The 20626-nt window shown below is 59.2% G+C and overlaps 2 protein-coding genes across 4 annotated transcripts in view; one reads left to right on the forward strand and one right to left on the reverse strand.

Annotated features, from left to right (window-relative positions):
* CANX (calnexin) overlaps positions 1-16653 on the reverse strand; it is a 29065-nt gene extending 12412 nt beyond the window's left edge. Inside the window, exon 1 of one of the 3 annotated variants that reach the window (XM_055126497.1) lies at positions 16521-16653. The gene's annotated coding sequence lies outside the window, so the exon portion shown is untranslated. Of the gene's footprint in view, positions 1-8304; positions 8465-16520 lie in introns of those variants that run through there. The other 2 variants (XM_055126498.1, XM_055126496.1) reach the window with 2 other exon arrangements.
* CBY3 (chibby family member 3) lies at positions 15575-16727 on the forward strand. Its single transcript, XM_055126499.1, has one exon. The coding sequence runs from the start codon at positions 15609-15611 to the stop codon at positions 16725-16727; it is 1119 nt and encodes a 372-aa protein (XP_054982474.1). The 5' UTR covers positions 15575-15608.
* The last annotated feature ends 3899 nt before the right edge of the window (positions 16728-20626 follow it).

Raw genomic sequence — 20626 nt, forward strand, 5'->3', positions numbered from 1 at the left:
AGGAGTCACTCTTGGTGGTGTTACGTGGAGGACTCAACTGATGAGGGCAAGGCAAGCACCTTCCCCGCTGTCCTATCTCCTGCCCCTCATTTCTCTCTTCTGTAAAATGGTTCGACAACTCTCAGCCAACCAGGGCACAGTTTTACGGGAGGGTCTCAGGCTGACATATTGGGGGTAACCCGCACCGGGGATAGGGGTTAGGACCCAGGCTGCCCGCCTGCCAAACCTGTGTTTCTGCTTTGTGTTTTCAGGCCACCCCCAGTGATGCTCTGGACTTCCTCCTGGCTCTGCACGCAGGAATAACTCCTGGTGGTGCTCAGGGGACCCTATGGGATGCTGGGAATCAAAGCAGGGTTGGCCACACGCAAGACAAGATATTGGTTTCCTTGGAAAAATGATTCTAGGATTGTAGGGCCAGGAAAAATATACACCTATTTTTGGGGTGTTAAACAAAACTACAAAACCAGGACCTGGGGCCCTTTCCTTACATAGTGGACCTGGGTTTGATCTTCGGCATCCCGTATGGTCTGAGCCCACCGGGAGTGACCCGAGTGCAGAGCTGGAACTGAGTCCTGAGTACTGCCACTGGTGTGCACACCACCTCCCAGCAAAACCAGGGCCAGGGCCAGGACAGACAGAGGTGAAGGCATCTGCCTTGCAGAGCCACCACGTGCAGTCTCCGAGCCCCTCCACAAGTGACCCTGGAGCAGTACCGGTATGTCCCCAAAACCAAAGATAGGGCCAGGGATAGTACAGTGGCGAGGGCGCCTGCCTCGCCAACCCAGTTTCGGTAACCCAGCATCCCATACGGTCTTCCAACAGCGCCAGGCGTGGTCCCTGAACACACAGCTGGGAATAACCGGAGCACCACCAGGTGTGGTCCAAAACCCAAAGAATACAACTTGGTGGCAACAGAACTTGGCCCTCTGGGGTCTTCACTGTAGAAAAAACACCTGGCACAATCTTGTGCGGGTACTTCTACACAGCCACTTGGCCACCGCGTCAGGGGACGGGAAAAGAGCAGGGGGGTCAATGCTCCAGGACCCAGCCCTGCACCACGCGTGGGAGGTCTCTGGAGACCCCCAAGATCATACCCTGCACCCAAGCACTCAACCGCTGGCCTGCCTGGCTGAGTACCCCGGAGCTGATCCCCCAACTAAAATAAATCCAAATAAGATAAAATAAAATAAAGAAAACAAACCTGACGCTGGGATTCAGCTCCAGGAAGGGCACTTGAGGGCCAGGCCCTCAGCACGGAGTGAGACAAGAGCAGTGAAAATACGGCCAGGCACAGACATCGTCTGGGGGGCCAGCAGTGTGCACCCCACTTCTGAGCCCTCTCCCGACCACTCAGCTGGCTGCCTTGCTGAGGGGCACCTGCAGGGCCTTCTGCCCCATATGGCGGAGAGGCCGCCTGCGACGTTTCCCCAGAGCCACCACTGCTGCTGCGGGCACAGCCTGTCCCGGCTGGCCGTGGGAAGCACCTCACTCTCGGGCGCCCTCGCCTTCCCAGCACCCCCGGGGGCACCACTGGGGACGGAGAGCCAGCACACAGGCAGGGCAGTGCCTTGCAGTGGCTGGCCGGAGTCTGGCTCCCAGCACCCCGGAAGGCCCCCTGGGGCCTCGCCAGGATGTCTCTGAGCAGAGTAAGGAGAAGCCCTTGAGCACCATCAGGTGAGGCACCCTCTCCAAAACAAACAAACAAACAAACAAACAAAAAACCCCAAAAAGCAGAGGCCAGAGAGTGCAGTGCAGGTGCAGGGCGCTCGCTCTGCAGGCTGCCCACCTGGGTTCCATGCCTGGCACTCATATGGTGCCCAGCACTGCCAGGGGGTGGAGTGCAGAGCCTGTGGAGTGAGCCCTGTGCACCGCCACGTGGTGACCCAAAACAACACAAGCCTGGGGGGGAGGGGCAGGGGCAGGAAAGCACTTGCCCTGTGCATGGCCACCCCAGCTAGACCCCTACTGAGGACCTTGGGACTCCACCCAGAGCAGAGCCAGGCGTGATCCAAACCACCGGAGAACACAAGGATGCGGGGTCTGGAGCCAGGGCAATGGTACAGCTGGGAGAGAGCTTGCTGGGCACGCGGCCGACCCAGGTTCAATCCCCGGCATCCCACAGGGTCTCCTGACTCCCCGCGTGCAGTCAGGAGGAGGCCCTTAGCAGCACTTGGTACGACCCCAAAATACAAGAGAACACATTAAAGCGGATCTCACAAGATGCCAAATTACTGTCTAGACTCCTCCTCGGGGCCGCCTGGGAGCCCCAACTCAAATTTCATAGGCAGTATTTCCCTCATGTAAAATGCCCAGGGAGGAAAAGGAGCAGGGAAGGGGGAGACACACCCCCCCTCCCTCCATGCCCAGCCACCCGGAGACGGAAGGGTCCTTCCCAAGGCTGCAAACACTGAGAGCCCCCAGGACTGCCTGCCAGGCCGGTGGACACGCCTCCTTCGGGACAGGTTTTTCTGGATCACAAAGGTGCTTCTCTCCTCGCCGGCCCACATTGTCTGGAAACCCTTCGCGTACCTGCTCTGGGCACCCACAAAACTGCCCCCGGTGAGGCAGAGTGGGAGTGGAAGCCAGACTGAGCATATACCGGAAGGGCAGCTCCCCTGTGCCCCCAAGAAATAGGCGGCTGGGCTTTGGTCCTGTGGTCTTGGGGACCCTCCCTGGTTGTGCTCAGGGCACCCCTCGGTGCTGCCAGGGCTGGTACCCAGGTCAGCTGCTTGTAGGACAAGCACTGGGCCCAGTGAGGGGACGACCATCTCTCTGCCCTTTGTTTTTCTTCTGTTCTTGTTTCTGGGTCACACCTGATGCTTCCCAGGTGTTCCCCCTGGCTCGGCACTCAGGAATCACTCCTGGTGGTGTTCGGGGGGGACCATGTGGGATGTCAGGGATTGAACCTGGGTCAGCCGTATGCAAGGCAAGCGCCTTACCGGCGGTACGATCTCTCTGGCCCCAAGAGGTTTTTCCCAAAGAGGCCTCCCCCTTCCAAAGTCTGTGCTCCAACCCTCAAGCTAGCTCCCCGCCCCAAATTAAGGTTTTGTATTGAGTAACCAAGCAGAACTACCTTGGGGTCCGAGCCGCAGTACCTCGGGGAAGGTGCTTGCCTTCTATGTGCTGACCCTGGCTCAACCCCAGCACCCATGATTTACCAGGAGTGACCCAGAGCACGACCAGATACGGCCCCCAAACCAAAAAAGAAAAAAGTAATAGCCATGTGCCAGAATCAGATAATGTCTTGTGAGAAACTTGACAAATGGAGCAAAGGAAAGTTTATGGTCAGAGAGATAAGTCTACGGGTCCTATCTTTGAGCACCGAGGGCCCTAAGCACTGCTGAGTGCGGCCCCAAACCAAAGAAAAAACAGGACGCAGGTATAAATTAAAGCAAGCGTGAACAAATAAAATCTAGCCTCCTGGGCCTCTAGTCCAGGGTAAGAAGCAAGTCTTCTGTTGAGTGCAGGCTTCCCTCGCAGGAGACCCCAACGCTCTGGCGGGGGGTGGGAGGCAGGTCCAAAGAGGGGCAGCAGTGACAGAACCTAAGTGGGTAAGGAGCTTGCCTTGTACACGGCTGACCAAAGTTCAATCCCTGGTACCCCATATGGTCCCCAAACACTGAGTGACCCCAAAAAGGAGAAAGGAATCTGGGGCCCGAGAGCTTGTACAGCTGGTAAGGTGTCTGCCTTGCACACAGCCAGCCTGGGACTGACACCCAGCCCCCATACGGTTCTCCTGGGCACAGCTAGGAAGGACCCCTGAGTGCCAGAGTAACCCCTGAGCAGCGCCAGGGGTGGCCTAAACCCCTAAAGATAAATCTTTGGGGGTTGGAATGATAGCACAGTAGGTAGGGCGTGTTTGCCTTGCACTCGGCAACCCGGGTTCGATTCCCACCATCCATATGGTCCCCTGAGCACTGCCAAGGAGTAACCCCTGTGTATCGCTGGGTGTGACCCAAGAAGAAAAAAAACAAACTTATTTTTCCATTTTTTTTCTATTTTGTTAATGGGATGGGTCTACAGGGGAAGGAGAGGGAGGGACAGAGGAGGAGGAGGGGAGAGGGAGACGGGGGGAGAGAGAAGGAGCCAGAGCGCACGCAGGGGTTAGGGCACTTGTGCTGTAAACAGGGGAACCAGATTCGGTCCCAGCACCCCAAAAGGTCCAGGAACGATCCCTGAACATAGGGCCAGGCGGAAACCCTGAGCACCATTGGGGGCAGCCCCAAATCCAAACCCAAAGCCCAAGGGAAAAACTACGAGCACCCGCACTGCAGCCTGCAGGACTCCCCTCCCGGGCCCAAGGCCGTGACGGGAAAACTACTACCTCCGGCAGCTCGCGGGAAGTGACGGGGGAGAGGACATCGAGGGGGGCACTTGCCCCGCACACAGCCCACACGGGTTCGATCCCCAGCGCCCCACACGGTCCTCCGAGCACCACCAGGAGTGACCCCTGAGCACCGAGCCAAGAGTAGCCTCTGCGTCACCAGGTGTGGCCAGTCCCCCCAGGGCTCTCCCATACTTAGTACCGCGCCAGCAGGGAGGGCATCTGGTTCCGGCCCTTTCTTTCAGGACTTGGCCTCTTTCTGAAAGAGCCGGGCTCCCCCTGTGCTCGGATGATTCCCGGGAGGACTCGGGGACCCCCAGCAGTGGTGACGGAACTCAGGGCTGGCCAGGTGCAGGCAGGCCTGTTACCAGCCGCTGTTCCTCCGAGTCCCAATGTCGGCCTCTTCCCAGGAGCTGGTAAAGGTCGACCCCCGACCCCTTGGCCACACAAGAGACAAGCACTGGAAGGGATCCTCAGAGCTCCTGGGCTCTGCTCCGGCTGGAGCCCACTTCCCTTCTCCTCCTGCGAGGGGGGCAGACACGCCGACCCAGCAGGGACACGGCCATTCTCCCTGGGTTAATGCGCTATTGTCTTCATGGTCCGCGTCGAACCGTCCTTGCACTCCCGGGTCAGACCCCGGGGAAGCTGGCGGCAACTCATTCTGACATCTATTTTCACGAGCTCGTCTTCCTGCTCTCCTTTTCTCGAGAAGTCTGTTTGAACTTGGTCTTCCCACAAAACTGGCATCACAGAGTGAGCGGCCGCGATTTCTCTTCCATTGTACGGAAGAGCTCGAGGGCTGGCGCTCAATCTTCTCTCACCCGCTCACAGTCCTGCACTTTCCTTCTGGGACACGTAAGTGACACTCCTTTGCTTCCTCCTGCTTTGGTGCTGGGGTCCCACCCAGAGATGCTCATGGCTTACCCCTGGACCACTGCTCTGACACCTGAGAGATGCTCCTTTTATTTTACTTATTTTTTGGCTTTTTGGGTCACACCCAGCGATGCTCAGGGGTTCCTCCTGGCTCTACCCTCAGGAATCACTCCTGGCGGTGCTGGGGGACCCTATGGGATGCCGGGGATCAAACCTAGGTGGGTCACGTGCCAAGCAAACACCCTCCCCACTGTACTATCGCCCTGGCCCCAGAGATGCTCCGTAAGAGCAACGAGTGATGATAAATTTAGCCCTTTCCTTGGGACCGGAGCAACAGTACAGTGGGTAAGCAGCGTGCCTTGCACGCGGCAGGCCCAGATTCATTTCCTGACATCCCATTCGGGTTGCCAGCCTACTAGGAATGATTCTGGAGTACAGAGCCAGGAGTAACCCCTGAGCACAGAAGGATGTGGCCCAAGCACAAAAATAAAATTAAACTTAGTTCCTCCCCTCCAGAGACAACCACCTATATACTTTCCCCCAGAGTTAAGTCTCGCAGGATTTAGACATCTCGACACAACCCTCCCAGGAAGCCCTATCTCCATCTGACTGGTGAAGAAACGAAGGCTAGGGAGAAGTGACGCAACCCAACCAAGGACTAGCAACGTTTTATGAGCAGGAACTCACAAAGTCTCAGATCCTGGCAAAGGGAATTCATTCTTGAACTTGGGCGGAGCGGGCATTTCTAAAAGGAGATGAATCCTTGGGTGGGTATGCCCCAGGGGTTAAGGTGCAGGGCTCAATACTCTACAGGTGCCTCCAAGCCCGGGAGAGCTCGAACACAGAACCAGGAACAGGCCCCGAGTGCCCCCGAGCCCAGAGCAAAGGGCCTCGGAGCCCAAAACCAATCTAAAGTAACCAAGTGAAATGGGTCCAGAGGTCCCTTGTGGGCTGGCTTCCTGCAGCAGGCCAGCTTCCCCTAGGTCAGGCCCGGGGCCGTGTGGGGAGGGGAGCTCCTGCTCCATTTTCTGAGCCACACCACTAACAGCAAGGTGCTACCCCGAGGCTGCTCAGGGCGCACCCGGGAAAGATGGGGAACCGCGGGGCTCAACAGACAGGGTCTCCTCAGCTCCAGCCCTCACAGGCATGTGTCCATCTGCTTGAAAGCCCCGAGAGAGGGACAGGGAGCCAGGACAGTGGGAATGACGACGGCCTCAACCGCGACCCACACGGGTTCAAACCCCGGGCATCTCATGGTGTTCACCAAGCCCTGCACACAGCAGGTGCCCACTTCTGACCCAAAACAAGGTGTGGGGGTACAAAAAAATCTAAGGTTCGTGTGAGGGACCACTTTAAAGGAATCTGATTGTGATCACTGATAGACCTTTGGGCCACTGCTGCTTGTACCTTCTGATCTTCCCACATGAATAGGTAGGTAAAAAAAAAACCAAGAGGCAGGTAAGTACAGAAAGACTCAAAGCGACATTCCTCCAAAATGCTCATGCATGCAAAAGTTAACACTTACTGGTTCCCCACGCTGAGCTGTGCGGTACTGACAGGAACACCAGCACAGCAGTAATAACAACAGGGGTCAGTCTTGCATGCAGCCCACCCAGGGCAAGATGCGGCAAACCGTATGGCCCCAAGCCCCGAGCCCCTCCAAGGTGTGCCCACACCAGACAGCAAGAGTAAGATGCAGGGGCAGAGGGCTAGGGGAGTGGGGAAGGCGCTTCCGGGGCATGCGACAGCCTGAGCGCGACCCCTAGACCCCCGAGGGTGCCAACAGCGCAGCCAGGCGCGACCCCTGAGCGCCAGGCAGGGAGTGAGGCCTAAGCACCTTCAAGGGTGGCCCCCCAAACAAACAAACAAAATCAAGAAAGTTGGTCCTGGAGCTGGGTTCAAGACTTCACGCTGACCCCGTTTCCCGAGCCCCCCCGCCCAGGGGCCCTTTGCTTTCCCGCGGGACAGTCAGCCTGGCCACCGGGCCAGGGCCTGCAGGCGCCCGTGGGCCCGGGAGATAAGGCCAGGGAGGAAGCCCTGGAGACAGTCAGGTGGGGTGGCCCCCACCCGCAGCCTGCCTTCCAGACCTCGGACCGCGGGCGGCAGGCCTGGGTGGGCGGCCGTCTCCAACGGTGGCTCCCACCTCCCCTTGCAAAGGGGGGGGGGGACGAGCACCGAGGCCAGAGGAGTGGGCCGGCCTGGGGCGATCCCTGCGGGGATCAGCCAAGTAAGCGGCGTACCACGGGATCGGGAAACTTTGGGGGAGCCGGTGGAATCCGGGCCCGGGAAGCACGTGGGCGTGCGTGTGGGGGGTTCACCTTTGTGCTGCCCAGACTCACGCCAGCCCCCGCCCACGGGGCTCCGCGGACTCGCACGCCCATTTCCGCGGAGGCCTGGCCAGGGCTGTCACTCCAGAGGCCGTGGGGATCACAGTCCATTTGCACAGCAACCGATTCATTTGCATCCGACTTCCACCGCGAGGACGGCGGCGGTTCTGGGGCCCCTGGGCGACGAAAACGCAGACACGGGCACTCCCGGCCTCGGGGCCCGGGCCCCCTGTGCGATCCCGCCGCCCCCGAACCCGCACTGACCTTGGGGGAGCGGGGCGGGGGGTGCGGAGGCCCGATCGCGGCCCGGTCGGGGCGGGGGTCGCCCCGGCGTTGGGGGAGGGGACGGCGGGCGCTTTTCCCGCGCCGTTGGTTGCGGGGACTACTCCCCCGGCCCTGGCGCCTCCCACCCACACGCACGGCGCCCCCGCGAGCCGGGCGGGCCGCGCTGCCTTCTAGCACCTTCTCCCGCCGCGCGCTGCGGCAGGGCCGGGGGCTTCGCCGCGGGGGCGGGCGTCGGCCGGGCCGGGCCGCGGCCCTTCGAGAAGGTGCTGGAAGGGGAGGGGAGGCTCGCCCCTCGGCGGGCGCGGGACCGGGACCCGGGCGGGCGGCGGCGCGGGGGGCGGGGGGCCCGGCCACGCCTCCCGGCCACGCCACGTCCCGCGGGGAGCCCCGCGCCGCCGCCGGCCCCCGGCCCGGCCCCACCCGGCCCCTCGCCGAGCCGCCCGCGCCCCTCCCCCCCACCGCGGCCGCGCCGGGCCGCGCCGCCCCACGCCTCACCTCGGCCTCCCGGCTCGCCGCGTCGCCGCGCCCGTCCCGCCCGCACACCTGGGCCCGCGCTGCGGAGGAGACCGCGGCCGAGGCGGCGCGACCGTCACGTGCCGCAGAACCGAGAGGCCCGGGCGAGCGCCGTCGCCGCGCCAGAGCCCCTCCGCGCGAAGCCCGGCCCCGGGCCCGCCCCCCGCGCGCGATTGGCCGCGGCCCGCCGGCCGGCCCGCCCCCCGCGGCCGGGGCGGCGCGGCCGTTGGGCGGCGCGGCCGTCGTTCCGGGGCCCTTCCCATACGCCCCCTAGGGCTATTCTTCGTGGAGCGTGGCCATTGGAGGAGAGGGAGGCAGGAAGTGGCTGCGGATTGGGCGCCGCGGGGAGGCGGAGCTCGCGGGGGAGGCCGAGGCGGGCGCGCGGGCGCCGGCGGCTGGGTGGGCCGTTCGGCGCTTCGGTGCGGCGTTGCCCTGGTGACTTAGTGGGCGCGCTGCCCGGCCCGCGCTGCCCTTTCCACCGTCTGGGCCCTTGGGACGCAGGGGTGGGTGTGCCCGAACCCGGGTCGGGAGCCGTGCGTTCCGGGCGCTGGGGCCGCGAACAGGGTCCGGCAGGGCTGGAGCGTCCCGGGAAGGCGGCGGGCGCGGGACCTGCAGACCCAGACGGCGCGGCGGGCACCTCCGAGGGCCCTGCAAGGGCGCGGGGTCACCCTGGCGCCGGCCTGGCTGCAGAGTCATCGGTCTGGGCCCCAGGAGCCTGCGGCCACTAGGCCCCCAAAGGGACCGACGAATAACCGTCCCAGGTTTCAGGAACCCGAGGTTGCAGGAGGGGAAGGCGCCCGGGGGCTGGGGGCAAGACGGAGGCAGGGTCCCCGCTCCCCCAAGCACAACCAAGAAGGAACCCCGAGTGACCCCTGAGCAAGCCAAGGAGTAACCCCAAGCAGAGTCCGAAGGTAGCACTAAGCAGTCAGGGGTGACCCTGGAGCATGGAGACGGTAGTCTTCTCTGAGCACCGATGAGTGTGACCCCCAAATTCCAAGAAAAATAAAATACACCAGTATCTGCCGCTAGGAAGCTCAAAAGCGGAAAGCCAGGGTGGGAGCGATGGTACAGCAGGTAGGTCCCTTTGCTGTTGGATCCCCTCCACCACAGGTGGTCACTCCCCGCTCCAGCTCTGCCAGGGCTGATCCCTGGGCACTGGTAAGCCCCGAGTAAGCCCTGAGTACTGCCGAGCGTGTCCCAAAAACCAAAATAATAAATTGAAAGCTGGGGCTGAAGAGATAGTGCAGCAGGTAGGGCACTTGCCTTGCATGTGACTAACCTGGTTCCAGTATCTTGCCACACCGGGAGTAATCCCTGGGCGCAAAGCCAGGAGTAAACCCTGAGCATTACCCGCAAAATACTAGTAAAAAAAAATTTTAAGCAGCTTGCTCTTCAAACCCATTTCCTTTTGAACACATATCCTCACCCTTGTCTTTGTGTCTCTTTGATGGCAGATTTTTTCCATTCTGAGAAGCCCGTGTTCTCTCTTGAAAACATATTCCTCTCTTCCCCTTCCCTCAAATCTTTCGAAGAAAGTTCTGTTCATAAACATTAGCTTGCTGCAGGGCCCGGAGTGGTCGCAGAGCAGGTAAGGCTTGCAGGCGGCAGACCTGGGCTCCGTCCCCAGCACCTCAGGTGGTCCCCAGAGCACCACCAGGACTGATCCCAAGTGCAGAACCAGTAGTAGCCTCTGAGCGTCACTGGGTGTGCCCCACCCAACCTGCCAAAAAAGGAAAAACTCTGAAAGCTGCCCCAGCTTCTCAGCCTCAGGTGCTCTGGTCTCTGCCTCCCATCTGACCCAAAGGCTCGATCAGAGGTTTGTAGTGGCTTTAGGGAAGTGGGGAGGAGAGAGGTGACTGACTCCAAGCAAGAGCCCTGGCTGTAAAGCAGGAGCAATAGCACAGCGGGGAGGGAATCTGCCTTGCACGCGGCCCACCCGGGTTCAATCCCCAGCATCCCATGTGGTGATTCCTGAGTGCAGAGCCAGGAGTAACCCCTGAGCATCGCCAGGTACACTCCAAAAAGAAGAAAAAGAAGGAACAGGAGTCATGCCTTGGCTTTGCTCTCTGCCTTCCCTGACGACCCCCTGACGGCCAGTGGGAAGTGCCGGCAGCAACCACAGCAATGTGGGGGCTTACCTCACACTCAGGCACCCCGCCTTCCATCCCCGCTATCTCGTGTGATGCCCTCTGCTTGACAGGAGTGACCCTGCGTGCGGAGCCAGGACTAAGTCCTGAGCACTGCCAAGTGTGCCCCAAAAACAAACCAAAGAAGTATCAGTACAGGGAAACTGAGCCCTGAGGACCTCCCAGTGTCTGGACCCCCGTGTGATCCCCAACTTGCACCCCCCAGCGAAAGCGCTGTCAGACTACACCTGAGTCCCACATAATCCCCCCGGGGAGGAGGCATGTGAGAGGATAATTCCTGCCGCCCCGGTCCTCACTGGGAAAGGCAGCCGAACCTGGGAGTAGCCAGCAGGCTGCCGAGAAATGGGTACCTGAGGCACAAGAAACATCTGCCCCAGGATCCTTCCAGAAATTCTCTAAGAAGGAGAAAGCAAGACACGGGTTTATTTGCAGGCTGCCAGGGAGAGAGACAGAGAGGGGAGTGCCTTCAAGGATAATGTCCAGACAAGGGGCCAGAGCAGTAACGGAGCAGAGGGACTCCTGCCTTGCACAGCTGACCTGGGCCCACCCCCAGCCCCCAGACGGTCACCTGAGCCATCAGGAATAACGGAGCACAGAGCCAGCAGGAAGTCCTGAGTACCACCAAGTGTGGACCCAAAACAAGAAAGATACAAAAACAAAAGGCAGGAAAGGGGCAGGTGAGCTAGCACAAAGCAAGGGTCCGATCCCCGGCATCCCACATGGTCCCCTGAGCACCTGAGTTTCTTGGGCTCTTGACCATTTGAATGGTTTTGGTTTTTTGTGTTTTTTCTTCTCTAAAGGCAGTATTTGACAAGGATTTCTGAAAGCCTGGTGAGCACAGAAAATACAGGATCTCACTGCGGATTCAGGAAAGGGTAAATGTCACTAGCGGAATCTTTGAGAAGCAGGTGGGAGTGAGGAGGGGAGGCGAGGAGATGAGAGAAAGTCACTTCCTGGGACCCGAGTGGTAGTACAGTGGGTAGGACACTTGCCTTGCACGCGGCCAACCCAGGTTTGACCCCCTGCATGCCAGGAGAGCAGAGCCAGGAGTAACCCCTGAACACAACCGGGTGTGGCCCCGAAACCAAAACCAAAACAAGTTACTTCCTCAGGAGATGGGAGGTGTCTGAAGGTCTTTCTCTGGGATGTGGCTGACCCTGGATTGATCCCTGAGTCCCCAGGTTCCCACCAAGGCTGGGAGCAGCTCTGTGAACTCCCCCCACCACAAAACCATAGACTAGGGACTGGAGAGATGAGCTAGCCTGCAGGGTCCTTGCTCTGCACGCACTGACTCCAGCCCCACCAGGACTGACCCTGGGTGCAGAGCCAGGAATGTGCCAGGAGCACCTCCATGTGTGGCCCAAATCCAAAAGGAAAAAATATATATATTCATGAAAAGGAAGTGAAAAAGGACTTTGTATTTTGAGAGGAGGTATTTCTAACGGCCAAGGGATGTATGGGGCCGGGAACAGAGAGAGGCGTTGGAGACCAGGGCGGCCTCTTCACCCCAGCAAGGGTCCTAAGACCCTCCCCCAAATCATCAAAACATATTCAATGCCCTACTACAGATGTTTATTCAATAATATATAAATTCAAGGGGCCGGAGGGATAGCACAGCGGGGAGGGAGTTTGCCTTGCACACGGCTGACCTGGGTTTGATCCCCGGCATCCCAAAGGGTCCCCTGAGCACCGCCAAGAGTGATTCCTGAGTGCAGAGCCGAGTGACCCCTTAGCATCGCTGGGTGTGACCCCAAAATACAAATATAAATATATATATGTATATATATGTGTGTGTGTGTGTGTGTGTGTATATATATATATATAAATTCAGTTTTGGGGCAGGAGCGATAGTACAGCAGGCGGGGTTCTTGCCTTGCACATGGCTGACGTCCTTGGTCCCTGGCACTCCACTAAGTCCCCCAAAATCCATCAGCAGTGGTCCCTGAGCATAAAGCCAGAAGTAAACCCTAAGCACAGCTGGGTATGGCAAAACAAAAACCAAACAACATATGAATGCTGGGTTCAGGATTTTGTGGGTTTTGAGAGGGAAGAAAGTTGTTGGGACACACCCAGAGATGCTCAGAGACCATATGGGGTATTGGGCATAGAAAGCCCTACCCACTGTGCCACCTCTCAGGCCCTTACACCCAGTTTCTTCTCAGTGGCACCAACAAAACGTTCAGTGCTCCTGGCCCATCCACACTTTCCTCTGGCTCTAACCCTGGCATGCACCCTAGAGCTGGGGTAAGGCCTTTGTAGACCAAACAGGTGTTTGTCTGGGGGGTTTTGTTTTGGGCCACACCCAGCAGTGCTTAGTGAAACACACGGGATGCCAGCGATTGAACCTGGACAGGGCTGGAGCGATAGCACAGCGGATAGGGCATTTGCCTTGCACGTGGCCAACCCGGGTTCGATTCCTCGGTCCCTCTCGGAGAGCCCAGCAAGCTACCGAGAGTATCCCGCCTGCACGGCAGAGCCTGGCAAGCTCCCTGTGGCATATTCGATATGCCAGACACAGTCACAACAAGTCTTACCATGGAGACGTGACTAGTGGCCGCTCGAGCAAATTGATGAACGGGACTACAGTGCTGCATGCTAGAGCCTGGGCAGACAGCATGTAGGGCAAGCCCCCACCCACTGTACTACTCTCGGGCCTCAGGCCTGTGAACTTAATGGAGTCCCCTGGGAGTTGCAGGGTTGGGCTGGCAGACATTCTGAGTCGCAGGAAGGCACAATTTCACTGGCTCCAACCTCAGCACTGTGGCTTCTGTCCTGCTCAGACACGACAGCGGTGACAGCAATGGCCTTGCCTGCAGCCAACGCAGGGCCGATCCCGGGCATCCCACAGGCTTCCCGAGCACTGCCAGGAGTGACCCCTAAGCCAACAGGGAGCTCGGAGGAACAGTCCAATACAAAGCAACAACAACAACACTAGAGAGGCACTCGGTTGTGCTGAGTCCATCCAGGTGCCAGCCCATGGTGTCTTGTTTGAACTGGAAGAGTGGCTCTCTTGGGCCACCGTCTACAGTGCTCGAGAGGCTACTCCTAGCTCTAGACTAAGAATCCCCACCCTCACCCCGTCTCTAGCACTAAAAAGTCACTCCCTGCCCTGCCACAGAGGCGGGATGGGGTGGAGGGGGTGAGGGTGGTGGACAATGGGCACTGGTGGAGGGATGAGCACTCGATCATTGTATGACTGAAATGCAAGCACGAAAGTCTGTAAGCCTGTAACTGTACCTCACGGTGATTCACTAATTAAAAAATAAATTAATTAAAAAAAAGTCATTCCCAGGGCTGTGTTCCCGAGCTCCCTCTGGTGGTGATCAGGGGCTACTACTACAGGGTTTGAACGGAGTACCTTCGTCCACCCCCTGACCCCCTTGACCTCGCCCATGGGCACAGCTGCCCTGGGGCTGGGCTGGCCAGGTGCAGGCATTGTGAGTCACAGCTGAGGGCCAGCAGTGGGCAGGGCTGGAGATGGAGCCAGACTCAGAGCAGCCGCTGATCATCTCCAGCACATCCACCAGGTAAGAAAGGCCACAGACTCGGGGAGAGGCTGGGGATGGAGGAAGCCAGCCCAGGGCCGCGGGATAATTCCCCAGTCGGTTCCAGAGACCGGAGCGAAAGCAGGGGTGGCCAACCTCTGCTCAGTGATGTGTGGAGGCCAGGCTGTGGGTTGAGGGGACGGCCTGCCTTTTCATCCTGCTCTCCCGGCGATGAAGAGAACAGCCTCCCCGTGCCAGAGAGACAGGACATAGGGAACACGCTGACCTTGCAGGCGGCTGCAGCGGCCCCAACCCTGCCTGATCCCTAGCACTTCCTCCAGGGACCACCAGGAAAATCTGCTGGGCACAGTCGGGAGTAGACCCCTGAGAATCTTGGAGTGTGGCGTATCCCACAGGCAATAAACAAATATAATATATATATATGTATATATATATATATATTAAAGAATGGGACCAGGGGCTGGAATGATAGCACAGTGGGTAGGGCATTTGCCTTGCACGCGGCCGACCCGGGTTCAATTCCCAGCATCCCATAGGGTCCCCTGAGCACTGCCAGGAGTAATTCCTAAATTCCTAAGTGCATGAACCAGGAGTAACCCCCTGTGCATCACCAGGTGTGACCCAAAAAGCCAAAAAAAAAAAAGAATGGGACCAGAGGCCCGGGCTACTGTACAGTGGTAGGGCACACACTTCATACGTGGCCAATGCAGGTTCAATCCCGGCGCTCGAAGGTCCCCCTAGAGCATCAGGAGTGATCTCTGAGCACAGAGCCAGGATTCAGGCCTTAGTACCTCCAGGTGTGGCCCCAAAACCAACCAAAAAAGAGATCAGAGAGGAGAGAAAGCACAGGGAGAGCACTTGCCTTGCAAATGGCTGCAGGGTCCAAACGTAACTCCCCCCTCTGGCACCACGTCAGGCCCCTCGGACACTTGCAGGGGGCACTCCCAAGCTCGGAGACAAGAACACCCCTGAGCCCCTGCCGATGTGGCCCCCAAACCAAAAGGACGAAATGAAATGAAGAAGCAAATAGAATCTCTCGCTGGCACCAGGGATCAGCACTGGAGAACTGGCCGGGAACCCATTCCTTGAGGGGTGAACTGGAGCCAGGCCAGGGAGTTGGGGGCTACCACAGCCGGTCCCTGGAGACCTACACCGGGCCACCAGAGGCTCTGGAAAGAGACCTGAGTTCCCTGGCAGACCCTCTCAAAGGTGGGCGCAGGCTGGCAGGGCTCCCTGACCAGCCCAGGCACCTGGCACAAAGCAATTTCTAGGGGCTGGTATGAGCTGGTTCAATAGGCTGAGTGCCCGCTTGGAGGTGCTGGTTCTAGGCTGTGTATGTATCTGATGGATCCGCTGAGCACCTCGGGGACAAACTCTGATCCCACAGGCCTAGACCCGACTCCCAACAGTTTTCTTTACTCAGGCAAGGATAAATGCAAACCTTGGCCTGCTCCGAACTCTGACCAAAGTGTTCCCACCCCCTCCCCAACCACCTGCGCGAGTTCTGCCTTACTGAGATGGAACCTAGGGCCTGCCAGTCCAAAGCAAACGCCGGGCCAGAGCCACATTAAAACTCTGACTGAGTAACTAGCACTTCTCCCCCTTTTTTTTTTTTTTGCGGGCAGACCTGGCGATGCTCAGGGCTAAGTCCTGCCTCTGCGCTCAGGGATGGCTCAGGGATCACTCCTGGCAGGGCTCACGGGCCCCTATGCAGGCGACGGGGATCGAACCCCGATCCCCGGAACGCAGGCCCTGTGCCTTCTCTATTATGTCTCTGGGACCCTGCGCGGCTTTTCCATACCTGCATCCTTCTTCCATCACTACTCCCCTCCTCCCAGGCTGGTCCAATAAACTTTTTTGCTTTTTGGGTCACACCCAGCGATGTTCAGGGGTTACTCCTGGCGGTGCTTGGGGGCCCCTACGGATGCGGGCCCCACCAGCCTCTGTCCATCCAGTAAAGTCCTTCTCTTCCCAGGGCCCCCCCAGGGCCGACCGAGCGCGCGGTACCCGCGGGGGGTGGGGCTGGCGGGGATGCGGTTGGGGGGACTCCGCGATCGGGGCGGGGGACGGCGGCTCACCGAGCCTCGCCTCGCCCCTTCCCCGCAGCGCCCCCGCCTCGACCTCATCATTCCCGCCTCCCGGGTGCCGCAGGGCCGGGCGCGACCCCGCGCGCGCCGCCGCCGCCGCGCGCGCCCTGGACGCCTACGGGTGCCGGCCGTCGCGACAGGCGCAGCAGCTGTGGGCGCGGCTGCGGCAGTTCTGGAGTGACCACTTCTCGCGGCGCTTCTCGCCGCGGCGGCCCCCGCTGCGCCGCATCGCCTCCATGTCCACCTTCTACCTGCTGGACCACCGCACACGGCAGGCCGAGCTGGGGCTGGGCTACGGCGCCCCGCGCGCGCGCCTGGGCGAGCGCGCCTTCGTGTTCCGCGGCGGGCGCTGGTGCGCCGACGGCCCGGCCGGCCGCCCCCGGGCCGCTCTGCCCGCCGCGGGCCGCCCGCCGCCGCCGCGCGCGCACGGCCAGACGCTGCTGGACGAGAACAACTACCTGAGGCTGCAGCAGGAGCTGCTCATGGACATGCTCACCGAGACCACGGCGCGCCTGCACCTGCTGGAGCAGGAGGTCCAGCCCGACGCCGGCCCGGGGGCGGCGACGGCGGCGGCGCGCGGCTGGCCGCGGAAACTGCGCAGGCGCGAGGGCGCGCCGCGGGGCGGCTCGCTCGTGCTCGAGCCGCGCGCCCCCGGGTCGCGATGACGCAATAAAGCCCGCACCGCGCAGGCGCACTCGCTTCCTGGAGCGGCGGTGGGCGGGCCCAGGGGCGGGGCTTGTGGCCGCTGCTCGCGGCGTCCTGGAGAAAAGAGCGGGGCGGGGAGTGGCCCCAGGACTGCAGCCTGGGGGCCCAACAAAAAGGCAATAGTGGGGGCTGGAGGCGCTGGCGCGGCAGTATAGCGGGCGGGACGCTTACCTGCAGGAGGCCGGCACGGGTTTGACACCAGGCACCCCGAGCCTGCCAGTAGCGGTCCCGAGCGGTGCTAGGTGGGGTCCCCAAACCGAGGACGCTGCTGACCCAGGCCCCGCCACCAGCACTCCAGACCAATGATCCCTGAGTCCCTCCGGCAGTGATCCTGAGCACAGAGTCAGGAGTCAGCATGGGAAGTGCCAGGAGTGAGGTCCAGAGCACCAGAACGTGACCCCGGTGCCCACCCGCGCCCCCACCCACCCTTCGAGAGGCAAGAATGGAAGATTTTGGGGTTCCAGGACAGAAGTACAGGACAGAAGTGTGGAGGCAAAGCCCAGAGGAATGCGAGACTTGGAGCTGCCGGGAACGGAGGGGTGCGACCCGGGGGGCCAGACCTGGGCCTGGGCTGGTGCTGGGGGAGCCGCAGTCTGAGCATGGGGCGAGGTTATTTTACACCACGAGAGCTTGGTTCCCCAAAGGAGCCAGTGGCCTCCGTCGGTCCGAGCCCCCCCACACACACCCCCCACCCACCCCCCCACCCCCGGCCCAGAATGAGGGGCCTGCCTGCCCGGGGATTAGGGATTAGCCTGCGCTAGGGTTCACCCGGGTCTTTGTGATTGCTGGGTTTATCTAGGGGGTGGGGGATCACATCCCGCAAAGCTCAGGGCTTACTTCTGGCTCTGCCCTCAGGAATTGCTCCCAACAGTCCTCTGAGGAATGGATGGGGAGCTGCCACGTGCAAGGCAGGTGCCCTATCCACTGAGACGTCCTACCTGCTGTACTATCACTCCAGCCTGAGTCCTCATCATTGTAGAATTTCCCACATGCTAACTTTTTTTTCTTTTTGGGTCACACCTGGCAATGCACAGGGGTTACTCCTGGCTCTGCACTCAGGAATTACCCCTGGCAGTGCTCAGGGGACCATATGGGATGCTGGGAATCGAACCCAGGTCAGCCGTGTGCAAGGCAAACGCCCTACCCATTGTGCTATCGCTCCAGCCCCCGTGCTGCTAACTTTCATATGTTTCATGTGAAGAATTCAGGGTGCCAGCAGGAACATCTTTGCAAGGGAGAAGCCTCAGGTTAAATTCACAGCAGCATAAGGGCCCCAGGTACTGAGTGGGAGTGGCCAATCCTTGAAAAAAAGAGGACCAGAGGGGCCAGAGCAATAGTACGGGATTTCTGAGCACAGAGTTAGGAGCACCCCCTGAGCACTACTAGGGAGTCTGTGAACACAGAGTCAGCACTGGGGTGTGTGGCCATAGTCCTCCCCCACCCACCACCACCCCAAAAAAGAAAAAATTCTGACTTCCCATATTCTTTTTTTGTTTTGTTTTAGCTTTTGGGGCCAGGCCCGGTGATGCTCAGGGGTTACTCCTGGCTCTGCACTCAGGAATTACTCTTGGTGGTGCTCAGGGGACCATATGGGATGCCGGTGTTGAACACTGGTCAGATGTGTACAAGGCAAACGCCCTACCAACTGTACTATGACTCTGGCCCCTGGTTTCCCATATTCTCTAAGGGGAAATTTAAAAATAATCAAAGGGGTTGGAGCGATAGCACAGCGGGTAGGGCGTTTGCCTTGCACGGGGCCAACCCGGGTTCGATTTCCAGCATCCCGTATGGTCCCCTGAGCACCACCAGGAGTTATTTCCTGAGTGCAGAGCCAGGAGTAACCCCTATGCATCGCCAGGTGTGACCCAAGAAACAAACAAATAAAAAATAAAAAAATAAAACCAAAGACCCAGGCAGTGGGATTCTTGACTTTTTTCTTAATCAAAAGACTATCAAAGGGCTGGAGTGATAGCACAGCGGGTAGGGCATTTGCCTTGCACGCGGCCAACCCGGGTTCAAATCCCAGCATCCCATATGGTCCCCTGAGCACCGCCAGGGGTAATTCCTGAGTGCAGAGCCAGGAGTAACCCCTGTGCATCGCCGGGTGTGACCCAAAAAGAAAAAAAAATTAAAACCAAAGACCCAGGCAGTGGGATTCTTGACTTTTTTCTTTTTTTGGGGGGGTGTCACACCCAGCGATGCTCAGGGGTTACTCCTGGCTTTGCACTCAGGAATTACTCCTGGCGGTGCTTGGGGGGGACCATATGGGATGCCGGGGATCGAACCCGGGTTGGCCGAGTGCAAGGCAAACGCCCTACCCGCTGTGCTATCACTCCGGCCCCTCTTGACTTTTTTCTTAAAGAAGAGAGTATCAAGACCTCAGGATCTCGCAGGTCTGTGGCCATGCTTGCAACAGGGGCAGAGGGAGTTTGATTTTGTTCTTTAGGTTTTTGGGCCACACCTGGGTGTGCTCAGGGTTAACTGCTGAGTCTGTGCTTGGCGCGCTCAGGCCACCCTAGGGGGCACCAGGGATCAAACCTGTGAGCACAGCGAATACCCCACCTGCTGTACCATCTCTCCGGCCCTGCAGAGGCCGTTTGAACAGAGCTGTTGGCTTTGCAAAGGGAATCTTTGACTCTGTACAGGTCACCAGTGTAAGGGGGGACTTTGTGGCCAGACTTAGCTTCCTTCCATCCACCGGGCCTCGGGGCGCCCACGGTTACCCACACACACCATTCCCCAGAGAAGCTGTTTCCTCAAAGGTCTGAAGGCAGCGGATGGCCTTTCTCAGTGATGTTTCACGCATAAGCATGAGGACATGGGTGTGTGCAGTCTGCAGCCTTTTCCCCCGGAAGTCCCCAGTTATTTCACCTTTCGGGACCTCTCGTGACCCGGATTGAAGGTCCCCAATCTTCAGGGCCACGTGAGGCTGTGCAGAGAATGTGGGTGCTCTCCTTCAGTCCATCTTGGCGGTAGATTTGGAAGGAAGAAACCACTGCGCTGTATAAAATGTGCCCTCATGAAAACCACAAAGCAGCTAATACTGTTACAGAGGCAGCGTTAAATTGGCCCAGAGGAATAGATTCCGTGGTTAAGACACTGGTCTTGGACACAGTAACCCTGATTCCATCCCCAACACCTAGGCCTAGTGTCTAGACACGTTGGCTGTGTATTTCCCGGGGTCCTCACAACCTAGGGTGCAACCCCTGACTTCAAAGCAACAAAGGAAGGGACAAGGGCAACATTTTGGCTTTTGTATTTCCATTTTTGGGTCAAACTTGGTGTCTCTGGTACCGCTCAGGGCTTCCTCTTGGCTCTGCACTCAAGAATCACTCCTCAGTGCTTGGAGTACCATATGAGATGCTGGGAATCGAACCCGGGTCAGCTGTGTGTAAGGCAAGCACCGTACCTACTGTACTATCTCTAGTCCCTGTTTTTGTTTTTCAATGTCTCGTAAACAGTGCTTTTTGTGTGCATGTGCGTGCATGTGTGTGTGCGCGTGTGCGTGTGTGTGCGTGCGAGTGTGTATGTGTGTGTGCATGTGTGTGCGTCTGTGTGCATGTGCGTGTGCGTGTGTTTGCGTGTGTGTGTGCATGTGCGTGCGTGTGTGTGTGCATGTGCGTGCGTGTGTGTGTGCATGTGCGTGCGTGTGTGTGTGTGTGTGTGTGTGTGTGTGTGTGTGTGTGTGTGTGTGTAGGGAATGTCACATCTGGCAATGCTCAGGATTTACTCCTGGCTCTGCTCTCAGGGATCACTCTGGGTGGACTCAGGACCACATGGGCTGCCAGGAGTCAAACCTGGTTTGGCTGCGTCCAGGGTAAGTCCCCTCCCCACCATGCTATGGCTTCAGCCCCTGCCA

This window comes from Sorex araneus, chromosome 2, assembly GCF_027595985.1.
Source record: "Sorex araneus isolate mSorAra2 chromosome 2, mSorAra2.pri, whole genome shotgun sequence".
Lineage (NCBI taxonomy): Eukaryota > Metazoa > Chordata > Mammalia > Eulipotyphla > Soricidae > Sorex > Sorex araneus.